This window comes from Piliocolobus tephrosceles, chromosome 21, assembly GCF_002776525.5.
Source record: "Piliocolobus tephrosceles isolate RC106 chromosome 21, ASM277652v3, whole genome shotgun sequence".
NCBI classification, from domain to species: Eukaryota; Metazoa; Chordata; class Mammalia; order Primates; family Cercopithecidae; genus Piliocolobus; species Piliocolobus tephrosceles.
In genome coordinates, this window is record NC_045454.1 from 4,316,741 (window position 1) to 4,336,641 (window position 19,901).

The 19,901-nt window shown below is 45.8% G+C and overlaps 1 protein-coding gene and 1 pseudogene across 15 annotated transcripts in view; one reads left to right on the forward strand and one right to left on the reverse strand.

Moving 5' to 3' along the window:
• Positions 1 to 8: 8 nt before the first annotated feature.
• The window catches only part of ZNF329 (zinc finger protein 329), a 26,244-nt gene continuing 6,351 nt past the window's right edge, over positions 9 to 19,901 (reverse strand). For 2 of the 14 annotated variants that reach the window (XM_023197566.2, XM_023197563.2), the window contains exons 2-4: positions 18,439 to 18,543; positions 6,744 to 6,864; positions 9 to 2,143 (exon numbers count right to left, since the gene is read on the reverse strand). In XM_023197566.2, the coding sequence (XP_023053334.2) occupies positions 468 to 2,093 (1,626 nt within the window). In that variant the 5' untranslated portion in view covers positions 2,094 to 2,143; positions 6,744 to 6,864; positions 18,439 to 18,543 and the 3' untranslated portion in view covers positions 9 to 467. Of the gene's footprint in view, positions 2,144 to 6,743; positions 6,870 to 7,843; positions 7,859 to 18,438; positions 18,544 to 18,986; positions 19,275 to 19,901 lie in introns of those variants that run through there. The other 12 variants (XM_023197572.2, XM_023197571.2, XM_023197568.3 and 9 more) reach the window with 11 other exon arrangements.
• Positions 19,126 to 19,572, forward strand: LOC111530375 (annotated as a pseudogene). The gene has a single exon (XR_002727790.3). The product of XR_002727790.3 is annotated as a non-histone chromosomal protein HMG-17 pseudogene (transcript).

The window sequence follows — 19,901 nt, forward strand, 5'->3', positions numbered from 1 at the left end:
AGGTTGCTGTGAGTGGAGATCGTGACACTGCACTTCATCCTGGGTGACACAGCTAGACTGTCTGGGGAAAAAAAAAAAAGTTGATTCAGTGTTTGCTTATGTACAAGGTGGAAACTCCCTACTACAGGGCTCTTCGTTCCAATCGTGTTCCGAATGCATTCACGGGCTCTCTCTGCAGGAAGTGTCACCCCCATGTTTGCACTTTCATTCCAGTGTGTGTGCTGTCATGTCTGGTACAGAATGAATCATCCCCAAAGACTTTTCTGCATTTACTACCATCCTAAGTTGTCTCCTGAGTTCCCCAATGAGCAGACTTAACAGTGTGGCTCAGCAATGTCTCACATTCATCAATTCACTGGATAGCTTAAAGAATTCTTTTCTACTGACCAGAGAGGAGTCAGATGTAAGACACGCCTCCTAAACACAGGCATGAGAGCGAACTGGAAGACTCATGTGGCCCCAGGCTATTAGGTTTCCATGGGTTGCTCTCCCAGGTGTGCTCTTTGATGTCGAACAAGGGATGAGCTCTTTCGGAACATTTTTCCACACTGAGGACACTGGCTGGGACCCTCCCTGCTATGGAGTCTCTGATGTACTGCCAGGTGAGAGTTCTGCTTGAAGGACTTCCCACATTCTGGACACTGATATGGGGTTTCCTTAGTGTGAATTCTCTGGTGCTTGGTCAGACAGGAGCTGTCCCTGAAGGCTTTGCCACACTGATTACACTCATAGGGCTTCTCACCAGTATGAGTCCTCTGGTGCCTAATGAGGCCAGCGATATTCCTGAAAAGTTTCTGACACTGGTTGCAGCCATAGGGCTTCTCGCCAGTATGAATCCTCTGGTGCCTGATGAGGTATGCACTCTCGATGAAAGTCTTGCCACATTCTTTACATTCATAGGGTTTCTCCCCAGAATGGATCTTTTGATGCACAATGAGGTGAGAGTTTCTGTTGAAGGATTTCCCACACTCTGCACACTCAAAGGGCTTTTCTCCAGTGTGAGTCCTCTCGTGCTGGGTGAGGTACGAGCCGTCCCGGAAAGCTTTTCCACATTTGCTACACTCGTAGGGCTTCTCACCGGTGTGGATTCTGAGATGCACTGTAAGGTGGGAGATGTCAGTGAAGGGTTTTCCACACTCGTTACATCTGTATGGTTTTTCCCCTGTATGAGTTCTTTGGTGCAAAATTAAGGATGAATTTCGGTTGAAGGTTTTTCCACATTCCAGGCATTCGTAAGGTTTCTCACCTGTGTGAATTCTCTGGTGCTGCGTCAGAGCTGACCCATCACTGAAAGCTTTCCCACACTTACTGCATTTATAGGGCTTCTCTCCTGTGTGGATCCTTTGATGCACAATCAGGTTGTAGTTCTTGGAGAAGGACTTTCCACACTCATTACAAGTATAAGGCTTCTCTCCGGTGTGAGTTCGGTGATGCAAAACAAGAGAAGAGTTCCGTTTGAAGCATTTGCCACATTCAGTACATCGATATTGTTTCTCTCCAGGGAGATTTCTCTGGTTTTCATTAAGCGATGAGTTGAGGGTCAAGATGTCCTCAAAATTCTTACCTTCATACAGTTTCTTGCCTCTTTTCGTTATTTTTTGATGACCAAGAGAGGTAAAATGATTACAAGACTTAACACTTTCAGGATATTTGTAGGGCTTCTCTCTCACTGGATTTCTTCCATGAATAACTTCCATGGAATGGTTGAAGGTTTTTCCACAGGCATCACTGTCACCAGTTCTCTTAGCTGCATAACTTTTAGGACAGCTGGGTAAGGCAGGGTCACAATCCAGACCACTAACATTTGAGTCATGCGCATGGAAACCATTGGTTGCCAGAACTCTCTGAGATGGTGGAAGGTCTGAGCTTGCAATCAAATGCTCCCCCAAACCAGGATATGCACAAATTGCTTCCTGAGTCCCTGGTTTCTCCAGAGTTAAAGCTGATTGACTCAAGTGTCCCTCCTGGTTCTCATAGTCCCAACCATCACCTAAAATGGACAAGCAGGGAGCTTCCCTTGTGAATCCTTCCATTTCTACATCACAGGGTACTTCTCTCTCAGGAATATTCCGAGTTGTCATTTTCAATCTCATATCCCAAACTGCAAAAAGAAAAATGCAGACGTAGGTACATGAAGCTCTATCTGTAAGAGAAACAGACAATGATGATGGGCTAAGTGTGAAGATTTTTTTTTTTTACTTCTTTTCTTTTTTAAATTCAAATGTATACATGGAAGAGGTAAAATGATAGCCACGGAATGGAACCAAGAACAGATTTCAAAAGAGCCATGTAGCATTTTCATCTTCCTAGAGAGCAGGCAGGAGGAGGGGTCCTGGGGATAAATCATCATCAAAAGGATTAGTTTGAGATGTGGGAGACCAGAGGCCAAGCATCCCTGCTCCTCCTAGAATTCCATCCCAGCAACTGCATTCTTGTCCCTGTCATACACTGCCCAACAGTACACATTTCCAAAGCTCTGACTTCACAATGAGCTTACAACAGCACTGAAGTAGCAGTTCTCACCCCAGCTCTGTGATCAAAGTTCTGCATTCATGGATAGGACAAAGCACAGGCTTGGTGACCTAAAAGTTCTGGTCTAAGTCTTAGAACTGTCAATGACCTAGTGGGGAAGAGTGGTTCACGCCCGTAATCCCAGCATTTTGGGAAGCTGAGGCAGGTGGATCATTTGAGGTCAGGAGTTCGAGACCAGCCTGACCAACATGGTGAAACACCGTCTCTACTAAAAATACAAAAAAATTAGCCAGGCATGGAGGCACATGCCTGTAGTCCCAGCTACTCTGCAGGCTGAGGCAGAAGAATTGCTTCAACCTGGTAGGTGGAGGTTGCAGTGAGCTGAGGTCGCACCACTACACTCCAGCCTGGGTGACAGAGTGAGACTCCATCTCAAAAAACAAAACAAAACAAAACAAAAACTCAATGACTGCCCTGCAGGGTTGTTATAAAAAATGGATCATGTCAGCCAGGCGCGGTGACTCACGCCTGTAATCCCAGCACTCTGGGAAGCTGAAGGAGGTGGATCACGAGGGAGGTGAGGTGACAGAGTGAGACTCCATCTCAAAAACAAACAAACAAACAAAAAACAACTGGATCATGTATGAAGCAGTCTCCAAGGCTAGGGGATGAAGGGCATTCTGTAAATGGCTGCATGTGTCTTCATGCATATCAATCTTCCTGTCACCATCCCTTGTCCACTCAGACTTCACAATATTAAGACAAGTGGTTGTCCATTCATTCATTCATTCATTCGGTGGGATGGGGTCTCGCTCTGTCATCCAGGCTGAAGTGTGGTGGTGTGATCTTGGTTCACGGAAGCCTCAATCACAAACACTTCAAGCAATTATCCCACCTCGGCCTCCCACAATGTTGCAAATACAGGCATGAGCCACTGTGCCCAGCCTTCTTTCTAAAGGTAAAATGAAAATAGGCCCTTGCCTCAGAATACACACATACATATATATCTACATTCTAGGCAATTTAAATATATATACTTGTATATGTGTGTATATATATATGTGTGTGTGTGCATGCATTTAAATTTCAGAATGATAGAGGCTGCAACAGAAAGTCAAAGTTTAAATGATGCAGTATGCCACCATAAGTGTGACAGACTTTGATCAACAAAGCTTAACCAAAAAAACCATATGGCCAAGCATTGGGGGTCATGCCTGTAATCCCAGCACTCTGGGAGGCTGAGGTGGGAGTTATCACTTGAGCCCACACAGAAGGCTGAGGTTGCAGTGAGCTGTAATTGTGCCACTGCATTCCAGATTGGGCAAAAGAGACCGTGTCTTAAAAACAAAAAACAAAAACCAAAATATAAAAAACAGACAAGGAATAACAAGTCTGATATCAGCATTCAAATTTTTCGTCCAATAAAAGACACAATAAAGCTGGGCACGGTGGCTCACGCCTGTAATCCCAGCACTCTGGGAGGCCGAGGCGGGTGGATCACGAGGTCAGGAGATCCAGACCATCCTGGTTAACACGGTGAACTCCGTCTCTACTAAAAATTACAAAAAACTAGCCGGGCGTGGTGGTGGGCGCCTGTAGCCCCAGCTACTCATGAGGCTGAGGCAGGAGAATGGCGTGAACCCGGGAGGCGGATCTTGCAATGAGCCAAGAATGCGCCACTGCACTCCAGCCTGGGCGACAGAGCGAGACTCCTTCTCAAAAAAAAAAAAAAAAAAAAAAAGACACAATAAGAGACAAAATGCAAGTGGCAGATAGAGAGAAAATAAGATTTAAAGGCAGAAAGAATTAGACTGCCAAAGAGCTATAGAGGATTCTTAGAGAACAGTACAAAAAAAGAAAAAAATGGGCAAAGTAATCAAAGATGTACTTCATGAAGGGAAAATAGAATTGTCGTGAAAACATCGGCCGGGCGTGGTGGCTCACGCCTGTAATCCCAGCACTTTGGTAGGCTGAGGCAGGCGGATGATCACTTGAGGTCAGAGTTCAAGATCAGCCCAGCCAACATGGTCAAACCCTGTCTCCACAAAAACACAAAAATTAGCCAGGCAAGGTGGCACATGCCTGTAATCCTAGCTACTGAGGATGTTGAGGCAGAAGAATTGCTTGAACCTGGGAGGCAGAGGTTGCAGTGAGCCAAGATGGAGCCACTGAACTCCAGCCTGGGCAGCAGAGTGAGACTCCGACTCAAAACACAAACAAAAACAAACAACAACAACAAAAATATGCAGCAAAGCCAGGTAGGTTTGTAGGAAGAAAATAGCAAATCAAAGCATAGTGGGAAATTTTATCTATCTGTTTTTTGAGTTTTTTTCCTGATCAAATACTTCAGATTACATTTAAATTTTTAAAAATGTTTTAATGTAATTGCTTAATTTTTATAATGGGGGTCTCAGTATGTTGCCCAGGCTAGCCTCAAACACCAGAGCACAAGTGATCCTCCTGTCTCAGCTTCATGAGTAGCTGGGACTACAGGCACATGCCACTGCAACCAGCCGTAGGGGAAGTTTTATTTTATTTATTTAATTTTTTTTTTTTTTTTTTGAGATGGAGTCTGGCTGTGTCGCCCAGGCTGGAGTGCAGTGGCGCAATCTTGGCTCACTGCAAGCTCCGCCTCCTGGGTTCACGCCATTCTCCTGCCTCAGCCTCCCGAGTAGCTGGGAACTACAGGCGCCCGCCACCATGCCCGGCTAATTTTTTGTATTTTTAGTGGAGACAGGGTTTCACTGTGTTAGCCAGGACGGTCTCGATCTCCTGACCTCGTGATCCACCCACCTCGGCCTCCCAAAGTGCTAGGATTACAGGCATGAGCCACCGTGCCCGGCCTCGTTTTTTTGTTTTTTTGAGACGGAGTCTCACTCTTGTCGCCGAGGCTAGAGTGCGGTGGTGTGAGCTCGGCTCATTGCAACCTCTACCTTACCTCCCGGGTTCAATCAATTCTCCTGCCTCAGCCTCCCGAGGAGCTGGGATTACAGGTGCCCACCACCACGCCCGGCTAATTTTTGTATTTTTAGTAGAGACAGGTTAACATCATGTTGACCAGGCTGGTCTCAAACTCCTGGCCTCACGTGATCCGCCTGCCTCGGCCCCCCAAAGTGCTGGGATTATAGGCATGAGCCACTGTACCTGGCAGGTGGGAAGTTTTAATGAACCTCTTGTAGAAATGAAAACTCAGAAGAACAGAAAAGAGTTATGCAGGCCAAAATGTAGTTAGCCAATCTGATCACACAGCTGGATGAAAATCTACGTACCAATTAGAATAAAATGCTTTCTAAGCACAAGTGGAACATTTGCTAACACTGACCAGGTCAAGGAAAAAGTTCAACAAAGCCCAGACTACAGCCTCTTGACTTCGAGGCAGCAAGTTAAAAGCCAGTAACAGAAAGAAAACCAAATACAAGAAAACAACAAGTAAAGCAAACCCCTATTTATTTGGAAAAATAAAAACTTGTTTCTCAGTAATTGACAGATCAAAGAAAAAACTTGACAGAAATTAGAAAACACCTAGAACAGGGCAGGCGCAGTGGCTCACGCCTTGTGATCTCAGCACTTTGAACAGGGCAGGCGCAGTGGCTCACGCCTTGTGATCTCAGCACTCTGCAGGGCAGGCGCAGTGGCTCACGTCTTGTGATCTCAGCACTTTGAACAGGGCAGGCGCAGTGGCTCACGCCTTGTGATCTCAGCACTCTGCGGGGCAGAGGCAGGTGGATCATGAGGTCAGGAGTTCAAGATCAGCCTGGCCAATAGCGTGAAACCCCATCTCTACTAAAAATACAAAAATTAGCCAGGCTTGGTGGCACGCCCTGTAATCCCAGCTACTCGCGAGGCTGAGGCAGGAGGATCGCTTGAACCTGGAAGCAGAGGTTGCAGTGAGCCGAGATTGTGCCACAGACTCCAGTCTGGGTGACAGAGCAAGACTCCATCTCAAAAAAAAAAAAAAAAAGAAAAGAAAAGAAAAAGAAAACACCTACAACTATACAATGATGAAAACAGCACATCTCAAAACACATGGCAAATGAGAATGCAGAATGCAGCTAACAGTTCCTAGACTGAAAATGCTGGTCTTTAATGCCTGTATTTTAAAAAGAAGGATCGGTCAGGCATGGTGGCTCACACCTGTAATCCCAGAACTTTTAGAGGCTGAGGTAGGAAGATCACTTGAGGCCAGGAGTTTGAAACCAGCCTGATTATCATAGTAAGACTGTGTCTCTATGAAAAGAAAAAAAAAAGCTGGGTGTGCTGGTGTCACTCACCTTTAGTCCCAGGTAGTGAAGCCGAGGCAGGAATATCACTTGGGCCCAGAAGTTCAGGAGTTCAAGGCTGCAGTGAGTCCTGATCGCATCACTGCACTCCAGCCTGGGTGACAGAGTGAGACTTCTCTCCAAAAAAAGAAAAAGAAAAAAAAAAAAGGACTAAAGATGAAGTACTGTGGGTCCTGAAGCTTCAGATGGCAGCAAGTCAACAGTCATGGTGTTGAAATGAATGGCAATAACACATTCTGGGATGTGGGTAACGCATAGTGCCCTCAGAACGGTCTTGTTGGCATCACCGTATGACTGATGATCCCACAACAATCAACAATCTACTGCTTGTAAACTCATTGGATAAGCCATAAAGTCAAAGGGAGAGACACTCGAGAACAACATGTACCTTATTCCACCACTAGAAAGAAGATTCAGGAGTAAGTCCCCCCTTCAACACCTTGTAAGTATAGATAATAAAAAACAGTTTAAACATGTAAAAAATGGGACTTTTTATGTATTTGTACTTTTAGGGCTCATGATTAACTTGATTATAATTGACTAAAAGAAAAGAAGACCAAAGACTAGTGACCTCACTGTTCAACTTACAACTTATGGGACAGAACTATGGACTAAACCAGTGGGAGGTGGAAAGAAAGTGTTAACAAAAATCACAGCAGAGGCTGGGAGCGGCAGCTCACGCCTATAATCCCAGCACTCTGGGAGGCCGAGGCGGGTGGATCACCTGAGGTCAGGCATTCGAGACCAGCCTGATCAACAAGATGACACCCCGTCTCTACTAAAAATATAAAAATTAGCCGGGCGTGGTGGTGGGCACCTGTAGTCCCAACTACTCAGGAGGCTGAGACAGGAGAACCACTTGAACCCAGGAGGCGGAGGTTGCAGTGAGCCGAGATCCTAGCACTGCACTCCAGCCTGGCTGACAGAGCAAGACTCTGTCTTGGGGGGGAAAAAAAATCGCAGCAATTATGGAAACTAAAAACAAGAAACCAGTTGAGAAAATGAAGAAAACCAAGTCTGTCATTTGAAAAGACTAATGAAAGAGACCATTAAAAAACAGCAAGAAAAAGGGCAGACATGGTAGCTCATACCTGTAATCCCAACACTTTGGGAGGCTGAGGCAGGTGGACTGCTTGAGGTCAGGAGTTTGAGACCACCCTGGGCAACATAGCGAGACCCCATCTCTGCAAAAAATACAAAAAAAAAAAAAAAAGCCGGGCATGCTAGTATGTGCTGCGGTCCCAGCTACTTGGGAAGCTGAGGTGGGACGATCGCTTGAGCCTGGGGGTCAGAGGTTGCAGTGAACTCCAGCCTAGGTGACAGAGCAAGATCCTGTCTCGATAAATAAATAAAATGTTTTAAAAAGCAAAAATGAACACGTAAGTGATATTAATTATCAGACGGGGGTTTAACTAATAGTGGAAGGTTAGCAAAATGGCAAAGTTGGATTTATCCTAGGAATGTAAGGACTAGGAAATGCTGGAACATCTATTAATACAATTCCCCATATTACCAGATTAAAGTAGAAGACAGCTCCCTTACACCTTATCCCAATACATTCAGAAAGTAATACGAGAAAATCTCACCAAGACACATGATCAAAATACTCTCAGATTCAAGTAATAGATCCTTTATCTCAATAAATTCAAAAAGTACTTTAAGGAAAGAAACCTCAGACTCCTAAGGGAAATTCTTCACAATTAGGGTCACAGGGAATTAATGTGAACATCACACCTTAAACATCAGAAAACAGGAAACATCAGAATCATTTACTCTCAAGTCCAGGCCAAGACCTTGGACACTTGCTGTGTGCACAGCATTCGGCAGTGATGAGGAGGGGTCAGCCAGTCAGGAGGACCATGCTCCCAGCTGTCACCCCTGGGTGCTGCAAGGACCTCTCCTGTGGAAAGGGCTCCTGAAGCTGCCCTGCCGCGTGACATGCTTCCTGTTCTGAACCTTCTGCATAGACTGGGGTCTGGCATGTCCCTGTTTTCCTGTGAAAACAAGGGACTTGAAAGCACCTCCCTGCAGGTTTGTGAAGCGAGGATGCACATGTACAGTTAAAAGAAATAAAACAGGCCGGGTGCGGTGGCTCACGCCTGTAATCCCAGCACTTCGGGGGGCTGAGGCGGGCTGATCACATGAGGCCAGGAGTTTGAGAACAGCCTGGCCGACATGGTGAAACCCCATCTCCGGTAAATATACAGAAATTAGCTGGGCATGGTGGTACACATCTGTAATCCCAGCTACTCAGGAGACTGAGACACGAGAATTGCTTAAACCTAGGAGGTGGAGGTCACAGTGAGCCAAGATTGTGCCACTACATTCCAGACCAGGAGATAGAGCAAGACTGTGTCTCAAAATTAAAAAAAAAAGAAAGAAAGAAAATAAAAGATAAATCAGACATATACAGGGTGGTATCATTTATGTAAATTTTTCAGACACACAAAATATTCTCTTAGAAATAAAAATACAGCGATGCCTTGGCAAGACACCAGCCAAGACTGCGATTATGTCTCTCTTGGGGGAAGGGAGGCTAACTCACCTTGAGGAACAAAAGGCATGTCCATTTCATCAATAACAGATACTTCCTTTGTGGAAATAAAACTTAAACACCACCAAGAAAGTGAAAACACAACCCATCAAATGGGAGAAAAGATTTATATATGTGTATCTAGAATATAGAAAACTCTTACAATTCAATAATAAAAACACAAAAACCCAATTTTTAGAAATGGGCAAAGGATCGTGTCTTAGTTTGGGCTGCTACAGCAAACAGACGGGGTGGCTTAAACAACAAAAATCTACTTCTCACAGTTCTGGAAGCTAGGAGATCCAAAATCAGTGTGTCAGCATGATTGGTTCTGGTGAGGGTCCTCTTCCTGGTTTGCAGATGGCCACCTTCTCAGTGTGCCTTCACAGGGCAGAGCAGGAGGCAGGAGCTCCTGAGAGCTCTCCTGTCTCCTCTTATTTTTTTTTTGAGACGGAGTCTTGCTCTGTCGCCCAGGCTGGAGTGCAGTGGCCGGATCTCAGCTCACTGCAAGCTCCGCCTCCTGGGTTCTCGCCATTCTCCTGCCTCAGCCTCCGGAGTAGCTGGGACTACAGGCGCCCGCCACCTCGCCCGGCTAGTTTTTTGTATTTTTTAGTAGAGACGGGGTTTCACTGTGGTAGCCAGGATGGTCTCGATCTCCTGACCTCGTGATCCGCCCGTCTCGGCCTCCCAAAGTGCTGGGATTACAGGCTTGAGCCACCGCGCCCGGCCCTGTCTCCTCTTATAAGAGCACTGATTTCATTCAAAAAGATTCTACCCTTGTGACCTCATTACCTCCCACAGGCCTCCTCTCCAAATACCATCACAGTGGGGATAAGGCATCAACACACGAATTCTGAGGGGATACTACATTTACCCATAGGAGTTCTGAATAGGTATTTCCCCAAAGAAGACATACAAATGGCCAATGAGCACATGAAATGATCAACATCATTAGGTATTAGGGAAATGCTGATCAAAACCACAGTGAGACACCACTTTATACTCACTAGTATGTTCAATATTTAAAAACAAAAACAGTAACAAGTATTGGCAAGGAAATGAAAAAACTGGAATTTTTATTCACTGCCGGTGCAAATGTAAAACAGTGTAGCTACTTTGAAACCAGTCTGATGATCCTCAAAAAGGAAAATATGGAGTTATCATATGATCCAGCTATTCCACTTGCTATGGTTTGGATATGGTTTGCTTGTCCACACCAAATCTCATGCTGAAATTTAATCCCTAACGTGGTGGTGCTGGGACACGCAGCCTACCGGGAAGGGTTTGAGTCATGGAGGTGGAACCCTCATGAATGGCTTGCTCCTGTTCTCACAGTAGTGAGTTCTTGCTTCCATGAGACTGGATTGGTTCTGGAGGGAATGAATTAGTGCCCCCAACAATAGGTTGTTATAAGGCCAGGACACCCCTTGGGTTTGGCTCCCGTTAGTATGTGCCCACTTCCCCTCTGACCTTCTCTGCCATATTTTGATGTAACACAAAAGCCCTCACCAGAAACCAAGCAGAACCATGAGCTGAATAAACCTCTTTTCTTTGTAAATTACCCAGCCTCAGGTATTCCTTTATAGCAACACAAAATGGACCAAGTTTTAGTACCTACACTCTCAGGTATCTACTCAAGAAAAATGCAAACATATGTCCACAAACTTGTAGATGGATGTTCAAGGCAGTACTATTCATAAAAAAACAAAAGAGAGGAAACAATTCAATAAATGCCCAACAACGGATGAATGCATGAACAGATACACAAAATGTGATATATCCACACAATGGAATACAACAGCCACAAAAAATAAAATACTAATCCCTGTTCTAACACAGATGAATCTTGAAAACATTATGCTCCATGAAAGAAGCCAGACACAAAAGACCATATATTGTAGGACCTCATTGACATGAATTATCAAGAATAGGCAAATCTACATAGACAGAAAGTCGGCCAGTGGTTGTCAGGGGCTGGGGGAGAAGTGGGGAGAACAGGGATTAACTGCCAATGGGTACAGGTTTCTTTTTGGACTGATTAAAATGTTCTGAAATAAGATGGTGGTTATGGTTGCACAACTCTATGAACACACTAAAAACCACTGAATTGTGCACTCTGAATGGGTGAATCATATGGTATATGAGTATCTCCACAAATCTGTAGTAAGTGCATAGAAGCGTTTAAGAATAGTGCTAGGAATGCTATGCACATGTCCGCTGTAAGCAGGCAAGTCTCCTTCAGCCTGACCTGCAACTCTTTCTCACCTTGGCAGTATTACCCAGAAGGGCATACGGTTGGTGATCTCTGGAGGTGTTAGGCTGTCACAAAGACTGAGGCAGGGGGAGCTGCTAGGATCTGACGAGCCTGGGCTGAGGATACCAGACAGCGTACCATGCTGAGGACCACCCCACATGATGCCTGACCATCCTGTGGACCGGTGTTCCTGCAGGTAGCCACCTGGGGTACTTGAGAACAGAACATTACATGGGCTATACAAGACATTAGGGGGAAGGTGCCTTCATTTTTTTTTTTTTTTTTTTTCTGAGATGGAGTCTTGCTCTGTCGCCCGGGCTGGAGTGCAGTGGCCGGATCTCAGCTCACTGCAAGCTCCGCCTCCCGGGTTTACGCCATTCTCCTGCCTCAGCCTCCCGAGTAGCTGGGATTACAGGCGCCCACCACCTCGCCCGGCTAGTTTTTTGTTATTTTTTAGTAGAGACGGGGTTTCACCACGTTACCCAGGATGGTCTCGATCTCCTGACCTCGTGATCCGCCCGTCTCGGCCTCCCAAAGTGCTGGGATTACAGGCGTGAGCCACCGCGCCCGGCCAGGTGCCTTCATTTTTAGGAGAAGGAAGCATATAGCAAATCCAGATGCTGCCCTGAACTCATGGACTCATATCCCACTCTAAATCCTCTGTTCTTGTTGAAACTTGGCTATTCCAACTACACCCCTTGCTATAGTCTGAATGTCTGTGTCCCTCCCCAGAATTCATATTGAAATCCTGACTCCCGAACGCATGGCATTAGGAGGTGGGTCTTGTGTGGTGATCATATCATGGAGGCAGGGCCCTCACTATTGGGATCAGTGCACTTAGGAGGCCCCAGAGAGCTCTCCAGCTCCTTCCACCCCATGAGGACAGTTAGAAGGCACCATCTAAGAAGCAGAAAGTGAGCAAGGGCACTCACGAGACACTGAATCTTCTAGTGTCTTGATCTTAAGACTTCCCAGCTTCCAGATATGTAAAAATAAATTTTTGTAGTTCATAAGCTACCAAGTTTATTGTATTTTGTTACAGCAGCCTGAACAGATTAAGACATTGTCAATCAATGAGGGCCTGAGTGCCATTGTGAAGTAACAGATGATCACACGTAAACAGGAGAACATTAGGACAGGCTTAAGGAAAATAGTGTTATATTAGGACATTTAATATAAAAATCTCAATTTAATTAGGATTGTTTTTAAAAATCTCTTATTTTTAGCCATACAATGGTAAAAAAAAAAAATTATGATTGTGAATATTATTATTTGAGACAGGGTCTTGCTCTGTCACCCAGACTGGAGTGCAGTGGCACGATCACAGCTCACTGCGGCCTCACCCTCCCCAGCCCAAGCGACCCTCCCACCTCAGCCTGTCAAGCGGCTGGGACTATAAGTGTGTGTGACCATGCTCAGCTAATTTTTTTTTTTTCTGTAGAAAGAGGGTCTCACTATGTTGCCCAGGCTAGTCTGGAACTGCTGGCTTCAAGCAGTTCTTCCGCGTAGGCCTCCCAAAGTACTGGGATTACAGGTGTGAGCCACCAACCACACTTGGCCAGTACAAAAATTATGTTGTAAAAAATTCATCTTGATGGTAGTTCACATATTTTGGGGGTTTCCTATTTTCTCCCTCTTCCTCTGACACTCTCCATCATACACACTCTCTGAGCCCCCAGTATTACTGATTCTTTCCCCAATTTGTCCTCTTCCCCATTGTCATTAGTGGAAGTGATCTCCAAGGCTCCCCTGCCCCACCCCACGGCCCCCTGCCCTGCCCTTCCCTTCTCTTTTTTTCTGAGACAGAGTTGCACTCCGTTGCAACTGCAGTGGTGTGATCACCGCTCACTGCAGCCTCGACCTCTCAGGCTCAGACGATCCTTCCACCTCAGCCTCCCAAGTAGCTGGGACTACAGGCATGCACCACCACACCCAGTTAATGTTTTGTTATGTTTTGTAGAGACGGTGGTTTGCCATGTTGTCCAGGCTGGTCTCAAACTCCTGGCCTCAAGTTAGACACCTGCCTCAGCCTCCCAAAGTGCTGGGATTACAGGCGTGAGCCACTGTGACCGGCTATCTCCAAGAATTTCTACACACCGAATACTGCCCCAGCACACACAGAGACTTCAGGAGAGAACTGTTTTGTGTGATAAGTTGCCCCAGTGCTGTTGCAGGTCAGAACACAAGGAGTGACTGACTCATTGCCTGTTGAAAAGACAGCCTGTTTGTCTTGCTGCAACCTGCTTAGTACTTACAACCTGTTTTCACCAAGGTACTCTCTCTCTTCCTTTCCTACTTAATCCACCTGGTCTGCGTCCATTTCCCTAACATTCACTGTTTTAGCAGCATCTGCTTATTCTTCACTCACTTCATCCAGTCCCACTGAAGACAGTGAATTCTGACTGTTCTATTTCTCTTATTCCAAACATAGTCGCCAACAACTAAATGCTTCCTATGTCTTCTAGCGTAGCTATGCCCAAGCATTTAAAAACAGAAACATGAACTTTTAATACAAATGTCTTTTTTTAATTGATTCTTTACATAGACTTAGGGCTTTAGAATTTTTAAAATTATATGGATATTTAATAATACCAGTAAATTAAGAGTGCACTGCAAAACAGATTATAAACAGTGCACATTACATAAAAATTAACTCAAAATGGATCAGCCTAAACATAAAAACTAAAACTATAAAACTCTTTTGTCCTTTTCTTTCTTGTTTTTTTTGAGACAGAGTCTCACTCTGTCGCCCAGGCTGGAGTGCAGTGGTGCAATCTCGGGTCACTGCAAGCTCTGCCTCCCGGGTTCACGCCATTCTCCTGCCTCAGCCTCCCGAGTAGCTGGGACTACAGGCACCTGCCACCATGCCTGGCTAATTTTTTGTACTTTTTTTTTTTAGTAGAGACAGGGTTTCACTGTGTTAGCCAGGATGGTCTCGATCTCTTGACCTCATGATCTGCCTGCCTCGGCCTCCCAAAGTGCTGGGATTACAGGCATAAGCCACCACACCTGGCCTTTTTTTCTTTCTTAAAGAGTCAGGGTCTCACTCTTTTGTCCAGCCTAGACTGCAAGGTGCAATCACGGCTCAACACAGCCTCAATCTCATGGGCTCAAGTGATCCTCCCACCTCAGCCTCCTGAGTAGCTGGGACCACAGGTGTACACCATCACATCTAATTTTTTTTTTTTTTTTTTTGAGACAGAGTCTCATTCTGTCTCAGGTTAGAGTACAGTGGCATGATCTCAGCTCAGTGCAACCTCCACCTCCTGGGCTCAAGTGATTCTCTTGCCTTAGCCTCCTAAGTGGCACACACCACCATGCCCAGCTAATTTTTGTATTTTTAGTAGACAGGGTTTCACCATGTTGGCCAGGTTGGTCCCAAACTCCTAACTTCAAGTGATCTTCATGTCTCAGCCTCCCAAAGTGCTGGGATTACAGACATGAGCCACCACACCCAGCCTAAATTTTTTTTTTTTTTTTTTGGTAGAGATGAGGTCTCGCTCCATGGGCCAGGCTGGTCTTGAACTCCTGGGGCTCAAGCAATCCTCCCACCTCAGCCTTCCAAAGTGCTGGGATTTTTTTTTTTTTTTTTTTTGGTAGAAATGAGGTCTCGCTCCATGGGCCAGGCTGGTCTTGAACTCCTGGGCTCAAGCAATCCTCCCACCTCAGCCTTCCAAAGTGCTGGGATTACAGTTGTGAGCCACCATGCCTGGCTTAACACTTTTTATTTTTATTTTTTCTGAGAGATAGTCTCGCTGTGTTGCCCAGACTGAAGTGCAGTGGAGTGATCTCAGTTCACTGCAACCTCCTCCTCCCAGGTTCATGCGATTCTCCTGACTCAGCCTCCCGAGTAGCTGGGATTACAGACATGCACCACCACGCCCAGCTTATTTTTGTATTTTCAGTAGAGATGGGGTTTCTGCATGTTGGTGAGGCTAGTCTTGAACTCCTGACCTAAGGTGATCAGCCTGCCTTGGCCTCCCAAAGTGCTGCGATTATAGGCACGAGCCACCGTGCCCGGCCTGGCCTAACGCTCTTGGACGGGAGCAGTGGCTCATGCCTGTAATCCCAGCACTTTGGGTGGTTGAGACAGGTGGATCACTTGAGCTCAGGAATTCGAGACCAGCCTCGGTAACACGGTGAAATCCCATCTCTACTAAAAATACAAAAACTAGCCAGACATGGTGGCATGCACCTGTCGTCCCAGCTACTTGGAAGGCTGAGGCAGGAAGATCACTTGAGCCCAGAAGGCAGAGGTTGCAGTAAGCTGAGATCATGCCGCTGCATTCCAGCCTGGGCAACAGAGTAAAATCCTGTCTCAAAGAAAAAAAAAGAAGAAAAAAAATTAAATTTAAATAAAAAAAAAAAAAAAATTTTGTGGTTCCAAGAATATCACCAAGAAAGTTAAAGGCAACCCACAGAATGGGAGAAAATATTTGCAAATCACATATAGGATAAAGAACTAGTATCCAGAATATAAGTGTCACAATTCAATAATTTAAAAAAACTCAGGCCAGGCGCGGTGGCTTCTGCCTGTAATCCCAGCACTTTGGGAGGCCGAGGCGGGCGGATCACGAGGTCAGATTAAGACCATCCTGGCTAACACGGTGAAACCCATCTCTAGTAAAAATACAAAAAATTAGCCAGGCATGGTGGCATGCGCCTGTAGTCCCAGCTACTCAGGAGGCTGAGGCAGGAGAATCGCTTGAACCCGAGAGGAGGAGGTTTCAGTGAGCCGAGATCCCACCACTGCACTCCAGCCTGGGCAACAGAGGGAGACTCTGTCTCAAAAAACAAAAACAAAAAAACCAAAAAACTCATTTAATAAATGGACAAAAGGTCTGAATAAGCAATATTCAATAAATAAAAATGCTCAATATCATTAACCATCAGAGAAATTAAAATCTTTTGTCTAACACTGTGAATTTTTTGAGACAGGGCCTTGCCCTGTCTCCTAGGCTGGAGTGCAGTGGCACGATCTCGGCTCACTGCAACCTCCAACTCCAGGGCTCAAGCAAGCCTCCTGTCACAGCCTCCTGAGTAGCTAGGACTACAGGCATGTGCCACCACACCTGGCTAATTTTTGTATTTTTTGATAGAGATGGGGTTTTACCATGTTGCCCAGGCTGATCTTGAACTCCTGGGCTCAAGCCAGTCCCCTGCCTTGGCCTCCCAAAGGGCTGGGATTACAGGCATGAGCCACTACATCTGGCCAAAATACAAATCTAAACCACAATAAGATACAACTTCACACCCACTAAGATAGCTGTAATCAGTTCTACTCCTAGATAGCTATCCCAAAAGAAATGAAAACATGTATTCTTGGCTGGGTGCAGTGGCTCATGCCTGTAATCCCAGAACTTCGGGAGGCCAAGGCAGGCAGATTGCTTGAGCCCAGGAGTTCGAGACTAGCCTGAACAACATGGCGAACCTTCCTCCATACAAAAAATACAAAAATTAGCCAGGCATGGTGATACACACCTGTAGTCCCAGCTACTTAGGAGACTGAAGTGGGAGGATCGCTTGAGCCAGAAGCAAAGGCTGCAGCGAGCTGTGGTCGTGCCACTGCACTCCAGCCTATGTGACAAAGTGAGACTCCATCTCAACAAAAAAAAAAAAGTGGAAATAATTTAATGTCCATCAACAGATGAATGGATAAGCAAAATATGTTCTATCTATACAATGGAATATTCTTTTTTTTTTTTTTTTTTTTGAGACAGAGTCTCACTCTCTCACATAGGTTGGAGTGCAGCGTGAGCCACCACGCCCGGCAATAATGGAATATTCTTCACATGCTGGCCAGGCATGGTGGCTCACTCCTGCAATCCCAGCAGTTTGTGAAGCCGAGGTGGGTGGATCATTTGAGGTCAGGAGTTCGAGACCAGCCTGACCAACATGGTGAAATTCTGTCTCTATTAAAAAAAAAAAAAAAAATTAGCCGGGCATAGGTCGGACAAGGTGGCTCACACCTGTAATTCCAGCACTTTGGGAGGCCGAGAAGGGTGGATCACCTGAGGTTGGGAGTTTGAGACCAGCCTGACCAACATGGAGAAACCCCATCTCTACTAAAAATACAAAATTAGCCAGGCGTGGTGGCACATGCTTATAATCCCAGCTACTCAGGAGGCTGAGGCAGGAGAATCACTTGCACCAGGAGGCGGAGGTTGCAATGAGCCGAGATTGTGCCATTGGACTCCAGCCTAGGTAACAAGAACAAACCTCCGTCTCAAAAAAAAAAAAAAAAAATTAGCCAGGTGTGGTGGCCCTCGCCTGTAATCCCAACTACTGGGGAGGCTGAGGCAGGAGAATTGCTTGAACCTGGGAAGCAGAGTTTGCAGTGAGCCCAGATAGCTCCACTGCACTCCAGCCTGGGTGACAGCGCAAGACTCCATCTCAAAAAAAAAAAAAAAAAAAGACCCATGCTACAACATGAAACATTTTCCTAAGAGTAAGAAGTCACATACAAAAGACCACATATTGTAGGCTATTTATATGAAATGTCCATAATAGGCAAATCTATCAGACAGAAAGTAGATTAGTGATTAGCTAGGGCTGGAAGGGATGGGAAAGATGGGGGAGTCACTGCTAACGGTATGGGTTTTCTTTCTCCCGGGTGATGAAAACACTCGAAGACTGACTGTGGCAATGGATATACAAGTTAGTTAATATAATAAAAAAACACTGAATTGTACACTTAAAAGTGTAAATTGTATGCTATGTGAATTATATTTCAATAAAGCTGTTTAAAAGAGTAACTATGTGTCGAGTCTGTAAGGGTCAGAATCCCTGGTCTAGAGCCCATCTGCCACATTTCTGGTATTTTAGGACTTTATGAGGGAAATAACAGTCCTTGCAGGGCTGTGCTGAGCTCGTGTAGACTTCCATTCCCTGGCACTCACCTCTGAAAGGCAGAGGGATCCACTCAGGCCAGGTGCGTGGATACTTGACATCGATGGCCGCTGGACATCAGCCATTTATGCCCATCCACACGGCTCCAGCCATCTCTGTGGAACACCCATAATAATGTTTACTTTACTTGTTCACAACTTTTTAACAAAAATAAATCATTTAACAACTTGACTCCCATCCTCATAAAGTCAGTCATGTGATTGTAAGTGCAATAAAGAGTCTGATTCCATTTTGGATGACTGCTGACAGCTTTCAAGCCCCCACCCCTTTCTCTTTCTCCCTCTCATCTGGGCATGCTAACAAGAAAGTCTGAATGTTTCCTCCTTGGTGCCAGCAGGAAGTTCAAACTATGCAAGCCCCAACACCAACCCCAGTATCTAATCACAAAGAAAGCCCAGCCAAGGCCGGGTACACTGGCTTACACCTGTCATCCCAGCACTTTGGGAGGTCAAGGCAGGAGAATCGCTTGAGCCTAGGAGTTCAAGTCCAGCTTGGACAATGTAGTGAAACGCCTTTAGCCAGGCGTGATGGTGCATACCTGAAGTCCCAGCTACTTGGGAGTCCAAGAGCTCAAGGCTGCAGTGAGCTGTGATTGTGCCACTGCACTCCAACCTGGGTGAGACAGCAAGACCTTGTCTCAAAAAAGAGAAAACAAAAACTAACAAAAATTAGGAGCAGTGTGAAGAAGAAGAGGCGACAACGACCCCCGGACCGACCAAAGCCCGCGTGCGTTGCATCCCGCGTCCAGCACCTACGTCCCGCCGCCGTCGCCACCATGCCCAAGAGAAAGGCTGAAGGGGATGCTAAAGGAGATAAAGCCAAGGTGAAGGACGAACCACAGAGTAGATCCGCGAGGTTGTCTGCTAAACCTGCTCCTCCAAAGCCAGAGCCCAAGCCTAAAAATGCCCCTGCAAAGAAGGGAGAGAAGGTACCCAAAGGGAAAAAGGGAAAAGCTGATGCCGGCAAGGAGGGGAATAACCCTGCAGAAAACGGAGATGCCAAAACAGACCAGGCACAGAAAGCTGAAGGTGCTGGAGATGCCAAGTGAAGTGTGTGCATTTTTGATAACTATGTACTTCTGGTGACTGTACAGTTTGAAATACTATTTTTTATCAAGTTTTATAAAAAAAAAAAAAACTAACAAAAATTATATAGTATCGGCCGGGTGCGGTGGCTCACGCCAGTAATCCCAGCACTTTGGGAGGCCGAGGCAGGTGAATCATGAGATCAGGAGATCGAGACCATCCTGGCTAACACGGTGAAACTGTCTCTACTAAAAACTTCAAAAAATTAGCCGGGCACGGTAGTGGGCGCCTGTAGTCCCAGCTACTGGGGAGGCCGAGGCAGGAGAATGGCGTGAACCTGAGCATTGGAGCTTGCAGTGAGCTGAGATTGCACCACTGCACTCCAGCCTGGGAGACAGAGCAAGACTCCGTCTCAAAAAAAAAAAAAA